Source organism: Pygocentrus nattereri, chromosome 25 (genome assembly GCF_015220715.1).
Source record: "Pygocentrus nattereri isolate fPygNat1 chromosome 25, fPygNat1.pri, whole genome shotgun sequence".
NCBI lineage: Eukaryota > Metazoa > Chordata > Actinopteri > Characiformes > Serrasalmidae > Pygocentrus > Pygocentrus nattereri.
Window position 1 is genome coordinate 29,616,696 of NC_051235.1, and position 20,000 is coordinate 29,636,695.

The 20,000-nt window shown below is 40.7% G+C and overlaps 1 protein-coding gene across 3 annotated transcripts in view; it reads left to right on the forward strand.

Annotated features, from left to right (window-relative positions):
- The window catches only part of phkb (phosphorylase kinase, beta), a 184,849-nt gene that overhangs the window by 18,138 nt on the left and 146,711 nt on the right, over nucleotides 1-20,000 (forward strand). For all 3 annotated transcript variants that reach the window (XM_037534548.1, XM_037534547.1, XM_037534549.1), the window contains one exon: nucleotides 2,307-2,406. In XM_037534548.1, the coding sequence (XP_037390445.1) occupies nucleotides 2,307-2,406 (100 nt within the window). The remainder of the gene's footprint in view (nucleotides 1-2,306; nucleotides 2,407-20,000) is intronic.

The following is a 20,000-nucleotide window of genomic DNA, read 5'->3' on the forward strand; positions in this document are numbered from 1 at the left end:
TATAACTGCAGAATGGGTTGCAGCGCAATAATCATTTTTCTTTATTGTCTTGATTCGATCGTCACTGGAAGCTGAAATCATAACTGAAAGTAAGCTTTGATTAATCGCCCAGCTCTACATAAATGTTCCTATACATGCATCTGTTTCTCATAACCTCTGTTTGGTTATGAACCCTCTGTTGCAGGAACATGATAAAAACGGTTTAATGTTTGTTATTTAAACTCGGAAATAATGGAAATATATATAAAACACATCTACTGTTTATTTGAGGGAAGCTTACAAATTAAAAATTTATATATATATATATGTATATATATATATATTTATATATATATATATGTGTGTGTGTGTGTGTGTGTGTATGTATGTATGTGTAAAATTCATTTTTTAAGTAGAGTACTTGATAAATTGTTGCCATATTGCAACATCATGCATAATAAAATCTAAATAAATTTAAAAATAAAAAAGAAAAAGAAAAGAAAAAGCCCAAACAAATCAAACTTCTGCTTGGTAAAAACTTTACACATAGTAATAAAGATGAATGTTTTGCCTAGATTTCTTTGTTTGTTTCAAACAATTCCCTTTGTATTTACCCAAAAAGTTTTTTAAATCGCTTGACCAACTCATTTCCACATTTATTTGGGATGGGAAAGTCCCCGGAGTGTCGAAGACTCTTTTACACAGGCTCAGATTTGGTGGTGGGCTTGCTCTTCCAAATTATGTACACTATTATTGGTCAGCTCATATTCACAAGCTGCTTTACTGGCTTCACTCTCCTGAACTGCCGTGGTGCAGATCGGAGAATCTCTCGTTCTCCTTCCTCGGGACTCGCTTTAATAACTGCCCCGATTCCAGTTAAATGTAAAACATTTACAAATAACCCACTAGTTCGTTCTTCTACTCGTATCTGGTCTCAGTTTAGGTCCCATTTTAAATTTCCGTTAGGCTCCACAAAGATGCCCCTTCTAAATAATCGTTTATTTCCTCCCGGTTTAAACGACACGGCCTTTAAATCCTGGCATGACAGCGGGATTAAGGCCTTTGTTGATCTTTATAAGGAAGGTACTGTCTGTAGTTTCACCCACTTGTCTGCCACCTTTTAGTTTACCTTCCTGCATCTGTTTCGTTATTTATTTTATCGTTATTATTAATTAGGCACTGTTTTCAAACTCTACCCATATGCCACTGGGTCAGACGTGGGAAGATCTGGTTTAGATCCCTTTCAAAGGTCACTTATATCGAAGATATACTCATACCTCATGGATATAAATGTACATTGCCTTATTAAAATCAAACACACATGGGAGGCTGAACTGGGCTTCCATCTATCGGAGCGATCTTGGGAAAAGGCTATTAATAGTGTGCGCTTTGCCGCACCTTGTGCCCGATTTCAGCTCATTCAGTTTAAAGTACTGCATAGAATTCATCGTTCTAAGTCTCAATGATCTAAATTCTATCCTGGGGCAGTTACTGACAAATGTGAGAGGTGCTCCACTTCTCCATGTGATCCAACCCATATGGAGTGATTGGTGTCAGTATCACTATCTGTCCACTGTCCATAGCAATACTTGGTCTTTCCTCAGGATCGCCTACAGTTTCGCAGGCTCAGTCGGATGTTATCGGGTTCTCATCGTTAATAGCGAGACCCTGTGTTCTTTTGCTATGGAGGTCCTCTAAACTTCCCTCGATTTCGTGGCTCCGTGACGTGACTCCTTTCCTTAAATTGGAGAAAGTTGGGTTTACTCTGAGGGGACATCAAAATTTTACGATAAGTGGAATCCCTTCCTGTCATATTTTGATTCACTGAAATCTTTGCCATCAGAATAATTTTCCCTCCTCGACCCCCCCCCCCCTTTTATTATTATTATTATTATTATTATTATTATTATTATTATTATTATGACATAATGCTGATATGTAATTTTTTATGAGACTCCTCAATAAAAAAAAAAAACCTTTCAATAATTTAAATTAATGCAATTTCATTTGGTATTTGAATGTGTGGGAATATCATACTAGGAATGCCTGGTCATGTGATGTCAGAGATTATTTGTGCTGTCAGAGTAAAAGACCGTTTTCCACAGTTAAACAGATTTGATGTCACTGCTTTTTAGTAAAATTGAGACAGTCCTATTTGCCGTAGGGCAACACTGTGCAGTAGAGGGGTAAAGACACCCCTGCCTGAGTGGTGTTGTGGAGTGTGTCTGTAACAGGACCCTGAGAGTGACCTGCTCTGTGTAAATGGAATGAATGCTTTGTTATTATTTCTTTCTCTCAGCACGTCTGTTTTCTCTGTCATTGATCAGGCGTATTGATGACGATATGGGCCGAACACACGAGCTGGAGCACTCTGCTATCAAGTGCATGCGGGGGATCCTGTACTGCTACATGAGGCAGTCGGACAAGGTGAGGGGGTGTGAGAGTGAGAGTGTCTCGGACTCAGTGATCCGAATCTCGGACTCACGATAGCCACGTTTGCATGTAGCCTAATAATCCGTTAATAATCCAACTGATAACTCAATCGGAATAGCATAGGTCCATGTAAACACCTCAGTCGGAATGGTCTAGTCCGATTGAGGCCATTCGTAATACAATTTCTATCCGACTGAACGAGGAGGGCAAACCTGTAAATAATCCGTTAAACAGAAGAATAATATCCGTGTAAACGTCTGTATCCGATTACGTTCCCTATCGGAAAGTTTCAGTCCGTTCTGCATGAGCGTCGCGTCACAGTGAGAGTTTATACCGTTCAACACGGCGGAGCAGAAACTGGTCTGCAGAGGAGACGAAGTTCATGCTCTGATCTTTAAAAGACGGCGGTGGGACGGACGTCCAGCTTATGTGATGGCTAAGTGAGTACTTTTGGAAATATATATACCGATCAGGTGAAACGTTCTGACCACCTCCTCGTTTCTACACTCACTGTCCATCTGATCAGCTCCACTTACTGTAAAGCTGCACTCTGTAGTTCTACAGTTACAGACTGTAGTCCATCTGTTTCTCTGATACTCTGTTACCCTGTTCTTCAGTGGTCAGGACCCCCATGGACCCTCACAGAACAGGTACTATTTGGGTGGTCGATCATTCTCAGCGCTGCAGTAACACTGACGTGGTGGTGGTGGTGTGTTAGTGTGTGTTGTGCTGGTCTGAGTGGATCAGACAGGAATTTTTAAACACCTCAGTGTCACTGCTGGACTGAGAAAAGTCCACCAACCAAAAATATCCAACCACCAGCGTCCTGTGACCACTGATGAAGGACTAGAGGATGACCAACACAAACTGTGCAGCAGATGAGCTGCCGTCTCTGACTTTACATCTACAAGGTGGACCGCCAAGGTAGAAGTGTCTAATAGAGTGGACAGTGAGTGGACATGGTGTTTAAAACTCTAGCAGCACTGCTGTGTCTGATCCACTCACACCAGCACAACACACTAACACACCACCACTACATCAATGTTACTGCAGCGCTGAGAATGACCCACCACCCCAATATTACCTGCTCTGTGAGGGTCCGTGGGGGTCCTGACCACTAATGAACAGGGAAAAGGGGGTAACAAAGTATGAGCAGAACCTAAAATGAAAGTTAGAATGGTAAAAATAAATGAAATCAGGATTCTGACATTTGCAGTGCCGGTTTTTGTCTGCTGTATTATTTTATCTTCCGCTCTCTGAGTCCAGTAAATAAGCTGAGCCGTGTGCTGCCGGTCAGCGTTTGGACAGTGGTAGTTCAGTTTGTCTGCTCGGCGGGATACGCGGACACTGTGTCCGGTTCAAAGGCGTTTGAAGGCATAAACAGACGGTTATAAGCAGGTTGGTGCATATGTTCCTTTACTCTGATGTGCTTTTATGAGCACTTTAATGTTGTGTGAAAGTCAGTGTGGGCTCTGTGCCCAGTCTGGTGGTCTGTGGGGGGGGTGTTTAAAGTGTTCCAGTGAGCCCAGCATATTTAATAAACCAGTAAAGCGAGCCCACATCGAGTTACAATGTCTATAATTTCAAAATATGTGTTTAATTAGGCTTTGTGCTGCTTTGTGGACACCTGGGGGGGTTTGTATGTTGTGCTTTACTATTAGTAACTCAGGGAAAACTGAATTATGCTGCACTAATGCGTTCCGTAATGTAGTGGAGCTCATTTATTAGTAGAGGGTAGTTTGGCTGAAACTCATTAGGAAATCTTCAGTGTGATCCGTTTTGTTGAGCGAATCAGCAGCAGCGTGAGTCTTTAAAGCGGTGAGCAGGGAAACGTCCCTGTCCGTGTTTCAGGATCGGTCCGTTTGGTGAAAGTTTGAATGATAATGAAAGCTAGAAAAGTGAGAATGTAGAGTGATCGAATGGCTTAAGCAATTTCCAGGTGACTGCTAAGGTGTTGCTAAATGGTTGCTATGATATTTTTAGGCAGTTGCTAAGGTGTTGCTGAGTGGTTGGTATGCCAAGTGTTGCTGTGGCAGCTCTGTTGGTTACTAGGCTGTTGCTAGGTGATTGCTATAGTCTTGCAGGTGGTTACAATGGTATCATAAGTGGTTGCTATGATATTCCAGTTGGTTGCTAGTGGGATGCTAGGCTGTTGCTAGGTGATTGCTATAGTCTTGCAGGTGGTTACAATGGTATCATAAGTGGTTGCTATGATATTCCAGTTGGTTGCTAATGGGATGCTAGGCTGTTGCTAGGTGATTGCTATAGTCTTGCAGGTGGTTACAATGGTATCATAAGTGGTTGCTATGATATTCCAGTTGGTTGCTAATGGGATGCTAGGCTGTTGCTAGGTGATTGTTATAGTCTTGCAGGTGGTTACAATGGTATCATAAGTGGTTGCTATGATATTCCAGTTGGTTGCTAATGGGATGCTAGGCTGTTGCTAGGTGATTGCTATAGTCTTGCAGGTGGTACCAATGGTATCATAAGTGGTTGCTATGATATTCCAGTTGGTTGCTAGTGGGATGCGAGGCTGTTGCTAGTTGATTGCTATAGTCTTGCAGGTGGTTACAATGGTATTGTAGGGGCTACTACTCGCGACTGGAGCGAATCCGCAACGGACAGGCGTTAAGTCACTCAACGGGGTCTAGCCCTTTAAGAGACTTGAGGGGGGGGGGTACTAGTTGGTAGTAGTTCAGTTGTTGTTTTGGAAGCGAGTAAAGTTTTGTTTTTGTCTCGTGAAATAAAAGTTTTCCCTCCGCGGGATTCTCCACTAACTTGAGCCTCCTTACTTCACGACCCGCTTCAGTATCATAAGTGGTTGCTATGATATTCCAGTTGGTTGCTAGAGGGATGCGAGGGTGTTGCTAGGTGATTGCTATAGTCTTGCAGGTGGTTACAATGGTATCACAAGTGGTTGCTATGATATTCCAGTTGGTTGCTAGTGGGATGTTAGGCTGTTGCTAGGTGATTGCTATAGTCTTGCAGGTGGTTACAATGGTATCACAAGTGCTTGCTATGATATTCCAGTTGGTTGCTAGTGGGATGCTAGGCTGTTGCTAGATGATTGCTATAGTCTTGCAGGTGGTTACAATGGTATCACAAGTGGTTGCTATGATATTCCAGTTGGTTGCTAGTGGGATGCTAGGCTGTTGCTAGGTGATTGCTATAGTCTTGCAGGTGGTTACAATGGTATCACAAGTGGTTGCTATGATATTCCAGTTGGTTGCTAGAGGGATGCTAGGCTGTTGCTAGGTGATTGCTATAGTCTTGCAGGTGGTTACAATGGTATCATAAGTGGTTGCTATGATATTCCAGTTGGTTGCTAGTGGGATGCTAGGCTGTTGCTAGGTGATTGCTATAGTCTTGCTTTGGTTACAATGGTATCATAAGTGGTTGCTATGATATTCCATTTGGTTGCTAGTGGGATGCTAGGCTGTTGCTAGGTGATTGTTATAGTCTTGCAGGTGGTACCAATGGTATCATAAGTGGTTGCTATGATATTCCAGTTGGTTGCTAGTGGGATGCTAGGTGATTGCTGTGGTATTCAAAGTGCCTGTGTAAATGTCACTAAGTGGTTGCTATGGTATCCAAGGTGATTACAAGGGTATTGAATGTGGTTGCTATGATATTCTAGTTGGTTGCTAGAGGGATGTGAGGGTGTTGCTAGGTGATTGCTACGGTATGCAAAGTGCATGTTTCAATGTCGCTAGGTGGTTGCTATGGTATCTGAGGTGGTTACAATGGTATCATAGGTGGTTGCTATGGTATTCCAGTTGGTTGCCAGAGGGATGCTTGGGTGTTGCTAGGTAATTGCTACGGTACCCAGAGTGCCTGTTGGTGTTGCTAGGTGGTTGCTATGGTATCGCAGCTGGTTGCTAGGGTGTTGTTAGGCCGCTAGAGGGACGAAAAGATGTGCTTTCTGAGTTTTTGTGTGTAATGTTGATAAAATTAGTAGCAGATCTGTAATTTTCTTTGGGTAATGGTTTTCCTCACAACACCCTGCATGTATCCCTCCACCATGAATGGATTCCAACAAATATGTTTCAAGTCTAAAACTATCGTAAAACAGCGTCTCGGACGTCAGGCAGTGAATTCATAACAATTTCATGTAGTAACTTTCTGCGGGGGAGCTTTTAGAGGTGGACGTCTGGTTCCTATCACCACCACTGTGAACAATTCTGACTAAGTTTTTCTAGAGTGGAGCGTTTTACACCAAACCACTCAGAACGACTCTGTTTAACCATTAACATTAATCTTAACCGTCCAGTCACGCAGAAATTTTGACAAATGGCTGTAATTCCCCTTTAATAATGATGAAAATCTCCTCCCACTGTTTCATCCAGAGTAAGCACGGTTCACCTTCAGCTCGTACTGAATATAATGATTAGGCTGTCGAGTTATTCAGCCTTTTAAAGAGCCCCGCTGGTGGTAATGCTGTCTTTATGAAGAATTGGCCTAATAAGGCTGCTAAAGAACAAAACAAACACATTCAGAGCAGCTAACACAATATATACAGGGCTTGTTAAAATAATTCTTAATTATAAGCCTATACAATATAGCAAATGTTCCCGGGGCGTCGACTGTTTCTTCTTACGCACACAGCTCTGTGTAATCAAGCCACTTTCTTTTTTTTTTCCCTTTGAAATTGTTCCGTTTCATTTACTCCTGACCTCCAAGACCTAATTTGGGGGAAAGCTTTTCCATGTCTTAATTAGAATGCACCGTTTATACAGTTAATTACACAGTGCAGCGCTCATTAGCATCTGTCTCCGCCGCTCACCAAGAACATGGCAGCTTTTAATGCACCGGCTAAGTGCTGCTGCTTAGCCGGTCAGCATCAGATCAGGTGCACTTAAAACCGCTGGATGCTGCAGTGGGCTGCCCGCTTCAAAGGGCTCATCTCAGATGTTTTCGTTATTTTATTTTTCCACTGAAGGTGCAGTTGTAATGGGGTTTTATGAACCAAAAACAGGCATCATTCGTTTCTTACCTGCCTTTAGCCCTTAGAATTAAACAGGCTGCTTGCGTTAGAGTCTTTAAGACTGGATGTGTTTACATGCACTCAATAATCCGATTATAATCAGATTTCTGCAGGTTTTTGGTGATTTAAATGGTCATGTAAACAGCAGAGTCAGATATCTCAGTGCTGTAAGCACTCACTCTGATTTCTGAGTCTGAGCATGTGTGAAAATAGACGGCAACACTGGAAATAAGCGAGCAGCAAATACACCAAATACATGCGCCTCTTCTTCCGTGAGTTTATTGGCTGGTTGCTGTTCTGTTATGTTGTGTAGGTGTTGATCGGATTACTGACAAACTCAGACCTGGAGTTTCAAATGATCTGATTACTCAAGCGCATGTAAACTCATTGATCGGATTACTGAGAAAATCTGATTTTCTGCAGTTATCGAATTATTAAGTGCATGTAAACGTACTCATCGATATATGTAAATGAGCTCTGTTCTGATTGGCTGCCCTACATTGTGCCACATTCAAGAAGCAGTCAGGCCTAAAACACTGATTTCATAACTTCAAAGTCAAAACAGGCTGTTTTTGTGGCATCGTTTCCTTATATGGACTGAACAGAGAATTTTGAAAATATATGTGTTTACATGTGACGTCAGACATCTGTTTCCATAGAGACTGACTGTATGTCCACACAGCTGTCTTATACTAAAACCTTTGATAAGCCTCTGGCGTACAGGTGCAGGGGAGTCATTTCATACTCGATCATCAGAGAGTCCGAGATCAGCTGGTCTGAACGAGTCATTAATTCCCTGCAAACTCACTTGAGTGTGTTTACATGCACTCCATAATCCCATCATAAAAAGATTTCAGCAGTTATCTGATTATTCAAATGGTCATGTAAACAGCACAGTCTGATTTCTTAGATGAGACTAAGGTCTAGAAATCTGATAAAGAGGCTGGATTTTAGCTCAGTAATCAGATTTCTCAGTGCTGTAAACTCTCACTCTGATTTCTTAGATCAGACTAAGGTCTAGAAATCTGATAAAGAGGCTGGATTTTAGCTCAGTAATCAGATTTCTCAGTGCTGTAAACTCTCACTCTGATTTCTTAGATCAGACTAAGGTCTAGAAATCTGATAAAGAGGCTGGATTTTAGCCCAGTAATCAGATTTCTCAGTGCTGTAAACTCTCACTCTGATTTCTTAGATCAGACTAAGGTCTAGAAATCTGATGAAGAGGCTGGATTTTAGCTCAGTAATCAGATTTCTCAGTGCTGTAAACTCTCACTCTGATTTCTTAGATCAGACTAAGGTCTAGAAATCTGATAAAGAGGCTGGATTTTAGCTCAGTAATCAGATTTCTCAGTGCTGTAAACTCTCACTCTGATTTCTTAGATCAGACTAAGGTCTAGAAATCTGATAAAGAGGCTGGATTTTAGCTCAGTAATCAGATTCTCAGCGCTGTAAACTCTCACTCTGATTTCTTAGATCAGACTAAGGTCTAGAAATCTGATGAAGAGGCTGGATTTTAGCTCAGTAATCAGATTTCTCAGTGCTGTAAACTCTCACTCTGATTTCTTAGATCAGACTAAGGTCTAGAAATCTGATAAAGAGGCTGGATTTTAGCTCAGTAATCAGATTTCTCAGTGCTGTAAACTCTCACTCTGATTTCTTAGATCAGACTATGGTCTAGAAATCTGATAAAGAGGCTGGATTTTAGCTCAGTAATCAGATTTCTCAGTGCTGTAAACTCTCACTCTGATTTCTTAGATCAGACTATGGTCTAGAAATCTGATAAAGAGGCTGGATTTTATCTCAGTAATCAGATTTCTCAGTAGTGTAAACTCTCACTCTGATTTCATAGATCAGACTAAGGTCTAGAAATCTGATGAAGAGGCTGGATTTTAGCTCAGTAATCAGATTTCTCAGTGCTGTAAACTCTCACTCTGATTTCTTAGATCAGACTAAGGTCTAGAAATCTGATAAAGAGGCTGGATTTTATCTCAGTAATCAGATTTCTCAGTGCTGTAAACTCTCACTCTGATTTCTTAGATCAGACTAAGGTCTAGAAATCTGATAAAGAGGCTGGATTTTAGCTCAGTAATCAGATTCTCAGTGCTGTAAACTCTCACTCTGATTTCTTAGATCAGACTAAGGTCTAGAAATCTGATAAAGAGGCTGGATTTTAGCTCAGTAATCAGATTTCTCAGCGCTGTAAACTCTCACTCTGATTTCTTAGATCAGACTAAGGTCTAGAAATCTGATAAAGAGGCTGGATTTTAGCTCAGTAATCAGATTTCTCAGTGCTGTAAACTCTCACTCTGATTTCTTAGATCAGACTAAGGTCTAGAAATCTGATAAAGAGGCTGGATTTTAGCTCAGTAATCAGATTTCTCAGTGCTGTAAACTCTCAGTCTGATTTCTTAGATCAGACTAAGGTCTAGAAATCTGATAAAGAGGCTGGATTTTAGCTCAGTAATCAGATTCTCAGCGCTGTAAACTCTCACTCTGATTTCTTAGATCAGACTAAGGTCTAGAAATCTGATAAAGAGGCTGGATTTTAGCTCAGTAATCAGATTTCTCAGTCTGAGCATGTGTGAAAACAGACAGCGGTACAGGAAATAAGCGAGCAGCCATACCAAATACATACTCAACAAAATGAAAGTTTTGAGTTAAATATTCTTCATCTTCCAGATGTTTGTTCATATTTTCAGGTAAAGTGGTTAAAAAAAGTCATCTGTGAGTTTATTGACTGGTTGTAAAGCAGAAATCTGATTGTCTGATTCATGTAGACCTGGAGTTTCCCCGTTTTCTGATTACTCAAGTGCATGTAATACGCTGATCAGATTACTGACGAAATCTGATTTTCTGCCGTTATCAGATTATTCGGTGCAGGTAAACACACTCAGTGTCGTCGTCCAGCAGGAAGACGCTTTTATCGTTACTTGATGTTGTCAGATTAAACTCACTGATTACATGCCGTTAAAAACATCACATTCTGTTAGTAGAGCTGCCCATGATTAATTAAACTTTTTTAATTAAACCTTTTTTTATTTAATTAAAAAAAAAAAAAGGATTACAGTTGTATGCAAAACTTTGTGCGCCCCTGGTTAAACTAAATTTGTTAGAACACAAATGAAGAAGCGCTGCAGAGCTCAGAGATATGAAGCACAAAGACAGGCGCTCCTGGGGCATCGGTGCCGCGAATCCACGCTGGGAGAGGCAAAAAACAAAAAAATTCTTCCGCCTCCACAAAGCATGTGCAAAATAAATCCCAGAGCAAAGAGATTCCTGGACACCTCGTCTTAAGAAAAGTATTAAAAGCCTTTATTGAAACGTGGCATGTCTTTTTGGGTCCTCTTGAAGGCCTGAGATGGCTGCAGTGCATCAGCACGTTTCTATACGTATTGCGTGTTGCCTTATGTCAACAGAGGTTTCAGTAAAGGAAATTTTTTGCTCTGGGATTTATTTTGTACATGGTTTGTGGAGGCGGATGGATTTGTTTTGGTTTTTGCCAGTCACAAAGTTGTTGTTGTTGTTGTTGTTATTGTTATTATTATTGTTATTATTATTATTATTATTATTAATGATGATGATGATGATGATGATATCCATCCATTCATCATCTTCCGCTTCTCCGGGGTTCGGCTCGCGGAGGCAGCATCCGAAGCAATGAGGCCCAGACCTCCCTTTCCCTAGCCACTTCCGCTAGCTCTCCAAGGGGGATTCCGAGGCACTTCCAGGCCAGCTGGGCAATATAGTCACGCCAGCGTGTCCTGGGTCTTCCCCGGGGTCTCCTCCCGGGTGGACTTGCCTGTGACACCTCCCGAGGTTGTTATCATTATTATTATTATTATTATTATTATTATTATTATTATTATTATTATTATTATTGGAACTTATTTTTATTTAGTAAACTATCACAAAAAATACACAACTTCACAGTCAGGCCACAGTAAGTCAGGTGTATACATGCAGACATGCGTACATACGTTCACACTCGTGTTCACATGTTGTCAAAGACTCACAACAGACTTGAAAAACAATACCCTGGACGGAAGGGAAGAGATGTAGCGGGATCCGGATTAATGCCTACTACATATTTAAATTTAATTACACCATATCTTCAGACCTTTATTGACTTTTGCTCCATCTTCTAACAAATCTCTACTTCTGTTGTCTCAAATTGGGTGTTATTTCTTCCATATTGTGTAGTTCCCATAAACGCTGAATCCAGGACTCGCACCTTTAATGGCTGCTGCAAATAAAACTTGGGGAAGGTAGGTTTGGCACCTATTGTCAAACCCTGGGGGACAACTCCTCACAGTGACACTAAAGGTTCTGTAGGAATTGGAATATCGAAGCCGGAGTTATGCTAGCTGTAGATATCCTCCCAACACCTCCTCGGTTTTTCACATGGCAGAGTTCGTTTCAGTTTCCCCACAATCCCCCCAGCAGCTGCCCGATGAAGATGAGCCGATCCTCTTGGTTACCTATGGTGTTCTGAAGTATCTAGTAATAAGCTTCCATTTGAATCCCTTTCAGCTACTAGAGCAGGTAATTAAATGACATTCTGAACAAATATATTTCAAAATTTCTGCTGAAATCTCCGTATGAAGCTCGGTTTCCCACTTATGCTTAATGTATAGGGAGTAAGATCACCTCAAGAACAGCGTAGAGAGCTTCATGGAATGGGTTTCCATGGCCGAGCAGCTGCATCCAAGCCTTACTGACTGCAATGTGCCGAGTGTAAAGTTTGGTGGAGGGGGGATCATGGTGTGGGGCTGTTTTTCAGGAGTTGGGCTCGGCCCCTTTGTTCCAGTGAAAGGAACTCTTAAAACTTCAGCACCAAGAGATTTTGGACAATTTCACGCTTCCAACTTTGTGGGAACACTTTGGGGACGGCCCCTTCCTGCTCCAACATGACTGCACACCAGTGCACAATGCAGGTCCATAAAGACGTGGATGAGGGTGAGCCGACATCATATTAAACCCTGTGGATTAAGAATGGGATGTCACTCAAGTTCATATGCGTGTGAAGCCAGACGAGCGAATACTTTTGGAAATACTATATTTGGAAAAAGTCTGTTTCAGGAAGATCAAAATAAAAAGTAGAAAAGTGAATACGAGCACATTTTAAAATCCAATTACTATTTGCTAATATTAATTAACATATTGTGGAGGGAAAAAAAAGCATACATGATCTGTGCAGGAATTATGACACATTTTATGTCCTGTTTTGCTGTTAAAATGCCATCTTTAAGTGTTCCCTGTGGAGAATTTGGTAACGTTTTTCATTTAAAAACAACTTTTGCATCTGACAGTATCAGTTGACATTTACCTTCTCAATCAGGCAGCGGTGACTAGTTAGCAATTTGCATGATGATGCATATTCAATACTGTCCTCTTTATCCGAACAGCGAAACCAAAACGTCTCCATTATAATCAACAAATCTGTCTACGGTAGATGCGACGTGCTGCTTTTGACTGACTCTCTGTATCTATTTCTGATGCACCGTGTCACAATGTGCTGATGTTCCACCTCAGTAAATACCCCTCTCCTAAAACAGATGGTTCTCAAGGGTTCTTTAGAAAGGAAAATGGTTCGTTATAGAACAATGAGCACTCAGAACCCTTTGCGTGATTAAAAGATTCAGTAACACTTTCTATGAATGTCACGTTTGGAAGTATCTATAAACACATTCAGAACATTATAATGCATTCATAAGGCATCATAAACATGGCTATAAATATTTATAAAAATGCATTACACATTATAGCCATGCTTATTACACATTATGAATTGTTAACATGATGCATTATAAGTACTGGTTATAAGAGCTCATAAGCTGTATTAGTCCGCTCTAAGTAAAGTGGGGCGTGCTGGACTAAAGCCTCCTCCAGGGTTCAGACTGAGGCTTCAAGTTGAAGAATTTACTGAAGGATTTACTGAAACACTAAAACACAATAAAGCTCATTACAGGCTTCAAATGTCAGAGTTTAAACTAGAGCAACATCAGAGTTTCACCCAATGTGGGAAAGTCAATGTTCACCACTGTTAATGTTCACCACTGTTAGTGTTCACCACTGTTAATGTTCACCACCGTTAATGTTCACCACTGTTAATGTTCACCACTGTTAATGTGCACCACCGTTAATGTTCACCACCGTTAATGTTCGCCACCGTTAATGTTCGCCACCGTTAATGTTCGCCACCGTTAATGTTCGCCACCGTTAATGTTCACCACCGTTAATGTTCACCACTGTTAATGTTCACCACTGTTAATGTGCACCACTGTCAATGTTCACCACTGTCAATGTTCACCACTGTCAATGTTCACCACTGTTAATGTGCACCACTGTTAATGTGCACCACCGTTAACGTGCACCACCGTTAACCACTGTTAACGTGCACCACCGTTAACGTTCACCACTGTTAATGTGCACCACCGTTAGCCTGGCACTGACTTAAAACTGCATATCCAATAGAACTCCAGCAGAAACCAGCATTACTGTACTGTAGTGTAGTGCAGTGTTACAGACTGAAGGGTTCTAGTGCTTGAGTGTTAGAACAGTGAGGGAACAAATTACAATGACAGCACTCTACTATCTCACCCCTCCCTCTCCAGGCCTTCACTACACCGTTGACTTTATACTCAAATAAAATCCTGGAAGTCTCTAGTATCCTGGAATTCTGGAGCTCTGTATTTGTCTTTACGTTACGCTCTCCAAGCTGGGAACGACTTCTTTGGCATTGAAAGTATAGCATGTTATTAACACTACTGATTCAAAATCTACAATAAACATGTCTATAAAGTATAATTCACTGGAATTCATATTTAGAAATATTTGTAGACATGTTTATAATGCCTTATGAATGCATTAAAACATGTTATAAAGGTGTTTATAGATGCTTACAAACGAAAAAGATAGAAAGTGTTACCAAAGGTTCTTTGCATCATGAAGTGAGCTCTTGAGATTGATGGAGATGGTTCTGTATAGCACCAAAAAAGGCTCTCCTATTGTATACAAGCTTGATATTGTAACAATAGAAGAACCCTTTTCAAAACGTTTCTGTATAGAACCATACACAACATATTTTCCATCGTTCTGGAGAACCATATCACCATGCAAAGAACCCATTGATCATGCAATGGGTTCTTGGAGTGTTCATGGATCTATGTAGAACAAGTTTCTTTACTAAAGAACTCTTGAAGAACCGTCTTTTTTTTAAGGGTGTTTTTTATCAATATAAAAAAAGAGAATTTCTGTTGTTTGCTGAATTTCTATTTTGGCAACAAAAATAATGAAAAATGAAAATCTAAAATGTGCCCAAACTTTTGCACAGGTCATGTTTTATGTTTATTCATGTTTATATTGACTGTCTACTAACGCTGCAGCTAATCGGGCTACTTAGTGACTGTTTTCTATAAACTTCAGCCATAAAGCTTTTAAGGACACCGTACATATAAAGGGTGTGTGTTCTGTTGCCATGGCAACATAACTCGAAGAAATGATTTAGTACCAAATATGTAAATACACGTCCGCTTTATCACATCCACTTACTGTATAGCTGCACTCTGTAGTTCTACAGTTGCAGACTGTAGTCCATCTGTTTCTCTGATACTCTGTTACCCTGTTCTTCAGTGGTCAGGACCCCCATGGACCCTCAAAGAGCAGGTACTATTTGGGTGGTGGGTCATTCTCAGCACTGCAGTAACACTGGTGGTGTTAGTGTGTGTTGCGCTGGTGCGAGTGGATCAGACTCTGCAGTGTTTCTACCTTACATTTTACCTCAATATGACAACGAGATGCATCTTGATTTAACCGCATTCTAATATTAGCTTAATTAAAAAATACATTAATTAAACATAATCCTAAAAATAGGCTTCAGACTTGATGCTCTCAACAACGCCGTTCATGAAGGGGAATGCTGTGTTGTCATGGCAACATATTGCAATATGTGTAACTGAATCTTTTTAAATTGTATAAAATGTAAAATAATAATAATAATAATAATAATAATAATATGCTAAAGCTTCAGCCTTGATTTTTCTCATGGACACCATGCAAGAGGGGTTGTATTATGCAGTCATGGCAATTTATCTATGTAACAGAATTCGAATAAAATTCATAAAATTGTAAATAAATAAAATGTAATAAAATAATGACTAAGCTAAAGCTTCAGGCTTGGAGTTCTCCAGGACGCCGTAAATGCTGGTATACATTACGTTGTTGTGGCAGTGTAACTGAATCGTTGATTATATAAATATAATTTTTGTCTTTTTTGCCAGTTTGTGGTTTATTGATTTAATTCCATAACCGTGTAGGCTAACAGGTGTTTGAAATGTCACCTTTCCACCGTGCAGATCTTTATCCCTCTTTTTTTCCCTCCTCCGCTCCCGCGAGCGAGGGATTTACACCTGCGGTGAGATCGGACCTGCTGTTAAACAGCCTGCTGACAGGAGTGAGGAATTAAAAAGGTGGAGCAGGATGTATCTGGGACAGAGGGATGCCTTGCATGACCCAGAGAGAGAAAGAGGGAGAGAGTGACAGACAGAGAGAGAGAAGACAGAGAGAGCAAAAATAGGCCACTTATTTTTAACACTTTAAATATGCTGGAGGGCGTTTGAAGGGTCGGCGCAGATCTAAGCGGCAGTGCGTGGTGGTCATTGAGCCCCTTCAGCCTGGCCTGCTGCTCTCTTTATCTCTCTGTAAACCAGATATTGTGACTGTCCTCTGCAGCAGAGGCTCTGGAAGTCAGTCCTGGAGACCCCGTGGTCTTACGTTCTCCCACCTGTATGAAGCTGAACAGCTCACAGCAAAGCTCTTCGGTCATTGAGCTGGATCAGGTGTGCTAAATGAGGGGAAGCTTGAATATAGGCATAATATGGGGAGACTGGGAACGCCTGCTTTACAGTATAGTGTACTGTATTCTATGTTCTAGTACATGGTTCTCACACCATAATACCCTACTTTACCATATACGGTTCTTCGAGGGTTTTTAGTGAGAACAATGGATAAAGAACCATGATCACTCAAAGAACCCTTTGCGTGAAGGTTCTTTGCACATGGCGTCTTTTTGAAAAGGGTTCCATAGGGCACCAAAAAGGGTTCTTGTCACCATAGCAGAACCCTTTTTGGTGCCCTATGGAACCCTTTTCAAAAAAAAGCCCCACGTGGAACCTAATATAGCACATTCATCGTCAATCAGAACCTTACAAAATGCAAACAAATCTTTATTTAATTAATTTCTTTGCTAAAGAACCCTTGAAGAACCATATTCTTTAGCATGTATATGCCATATCACACCATATGCTACATATTATAGTTATATTGTATACAGTACGCACTGTTTTCTTACTCTATGCGTTATTATGCTTTGAACATTTTTTGTTACACATACATAATGCACTATATTATACTATATAATAGTATATTACACTATACACGCATTATATACACCATCGGACGTTTTTAGTATACATAGGGTATTCTTACACAATATGTTCCTACACTACTTTACTACTTTTATTACATACACTGTTCTTAAACTGTACACTATGCCCTGCTTACTGTATACCAGAGGTGTCCAAATCCAGGCCCAGGGCCAGATACGTCCAGCGCGCAGATTTTAAGTGGCTCGTGGCGTCCGTTTAGAGTGTGTTATGAGTTGGCACCGATGTTTAAGAGCCTTTCTTCTCTGGCTGGACCTGCAGCTTAATTGACTAAGTGTCATTTAGTCTGGACTGGAGCCTTAAAGCCTAAGCTCGACGCTGAGAGCCGGAGATCTCGGCGAGGTGGAGTTTTGAATCCTTTTCCATCGAGAGAGCTGCAGTAAATACATGAGCCTCATATTTCAAAAGACTGTACTGAATTCCGTTTCAATAGACAGGAAACAGCATGAACGTTACTGCGAACGTTCAGGAGAGATACTAAAGCAGCTGCACCGGCTTCTTATCAGAGCACATTCAGGTCAGGAGATGGTAGTAGAACAGTAATTTGGCTGTTCGTGCCGCTTTATCGGCTCTTCTTCGTTAAACAGAGATTTCGGTTTTTGGCATTTATTTGTCGTGTAAAGAACAATATCTAGTAACATATCAAGTCTGTTGCAAGTGCTTGCTGAGCCAAATTGATATGAACAGAATAAAATTAAAAACTGCCTTGTGCATCTCTTACACAGTGATAGGAAACGCAGTGCCTTGCAGAAAGCTGAGATTCTGTGTGCTGATATTTTGAAAACATAATTATTTGTGAATAATATTTGCCCCTCGTGTATTTTGACATGGTACTGCCTGGACACTAAACACAATTAGTACAATATAAACTGTGCTCAGTATTTTTACACTATGTTCTATATTCTGTGCAATAAATAATATTGTTCACAGAAGCCTTTCACTATGTGGTGGGCAGTAACTGAGTAACTGAGTAACTGAGTAAATGTAATTAGTTTCTGTACTTTAGTATTTTTGGTGTATCTGTACTGAAGTTTCTCCGTTCTGGGCGTCTTTTTCCTTTCACTCCACTACATTTCAGAGTCTAATATCCGACTTTTTCCTCCTACATTTTGAGAAATCTGTCGTTCCTTTTGGTTTCTGTGTGTATAAAAACGTAACATGTCAAAACGAAAGAAGCGCAAAGCCAGAGCACCAATCAGGGCCCAGCGGTCACTTTGTTCAGAGCTGGTTTTGACCTGTTGGTCATACCGACCCAGTGCAGCACGCGGTTCAACGTCAGCGCAGCAGCGTCAAACTTTGGGAGAGTCTGTTCAACATAAATGATGAACTAACCTAACTTTGTGTAAATAGAGCTCAATATAGAAATATGTCCACATATGCAGTCGAGACTGACGCGGCTTTTTTCTGAATTTCTACAAACACCATTTCATTTTATAGTAAATGAGTTTGGGCTGGTTTATGTTTATGAACAGACGCCTACAGATCAACATAGTAAAGGAGCTCATCTGTGATCCTGAGTTTAAAGCCAGTTTTTATTCAACTTAAACTTGGAACTAAGTTGTAAATAAATCTGAAACTGAAACTTTGCTTGTGTGTAAAAAGTGATTTCAGAGCCACTCGGTTCTCCCTGATGGAAACTGTTTACCTTCAGTGTTTTGTGCTTCTGGTCATTTTAATAGACGTCAGCGTCACTAATTAATGACGTTCTATTAAAAGACTGGTTTACCAAGAGAGACGCTGGAGGACTTTCACCTGAAATGAGTTCATGAAGCCAGTCTGGTTATAAAAATGATAACAGGACATCAGAGCCAGAATTACTCTTTTAGTACTTTTACTTTATACTTAAGTACATTTGAAGGAAATACTTTAGTACTTTTACTCAAGTTGAGGTCTAAAGGGAGGAACTTCTACTTTTACTGGAGTGATATTTTACCTTGGGTGATTTGTGTGCTTCGTCCACCACTGGCAATATATTACGCTATGCACTGTACACTAAAGCCTTACACTACAAAATGTGTTATATTCTAACGGTACACACTGTGCAGTGTTTGTAGACAATAAAACACTGTGAATGGTTTTGTTTACGATCCAAAAACACCAGTGAACCTACACACATTTACATTTTGATTATGTTTTACCCTGAACTCTATGCTCTTACACTGTCCAACAGGAATTCAGTATTAAATAATCTTTTTAGACAAATACTAAGCCTAATCTGGACCGACAAAACCCGTCCCCGCGTCTCTGTCCGGGAGTTGATGATTCAGCGAGTAGATTTCCGTGATGCAAACCACAGAGTACTAATGCACTCTGATTAACTGTTGTGGGAAACATCAGCAGAAATCCGTGGAGTTGTCCGGTTCATTTAAGAAGCCTTTAACCGAGAACGACGCACGGGACGTCCATACGAGTCTGGAATGGCTAAATCTGCCATAACCGATGAGGCTGTGGTGTCTATAAATACCCTTTGCAGCATAAGCATCTGTAATAGTGCCTCCAGTTCACCAGGGTCCGTGGTGCACTGGCCGATTCTGCGGTCAGGAAAGAGGGCAAGCAGAGTTTGCCTTGTGTGGACTGCACATGGACAGTCACACGTGTTGTCAAAGTGGGATTTCCTCTGATGTCTTAGAAAAAACTTCCACATGATTTAATCATGGAGATGTTCAGAGAGGAATGATGTGAAATGGCTCAGATGTCTTTACAGTGGTGGTGATGGGAACCAGGGGTTGCCATGACTACAACACAAATATAGGTGGTTTGTTTACTATCCAGAACCACCAGCGAACCTACACGAGTCTCCTGAGTTTATATGGAATGCTGATGATGGTAAAATAGTGGAAAACGTGTAAGGCCTCACTACGCCCTGCATGCATCCCTCCACCATGGATGGATTTTAAAAATAAGTTTCAAGTCAAATCCAAAGGAGCTTTTAAAGGTGGATGTCTGGTTCCTATCAGCACCACTGTGAACACATTTCTCTACACACAGATTCACACCGAGGATATAGATCCATTTCATGCTTAAATGCTTCTTTGCGTGGTGAAATGGTCCATCGATGGAGAATGTGTAGTTCTCTATAGCACCAGAAAGGTTCTTCTGTTGTTACAGTGTCAAGCTTGTATATAACAGAAGAACTACTGCTACATCTCCATTTCCAAAAA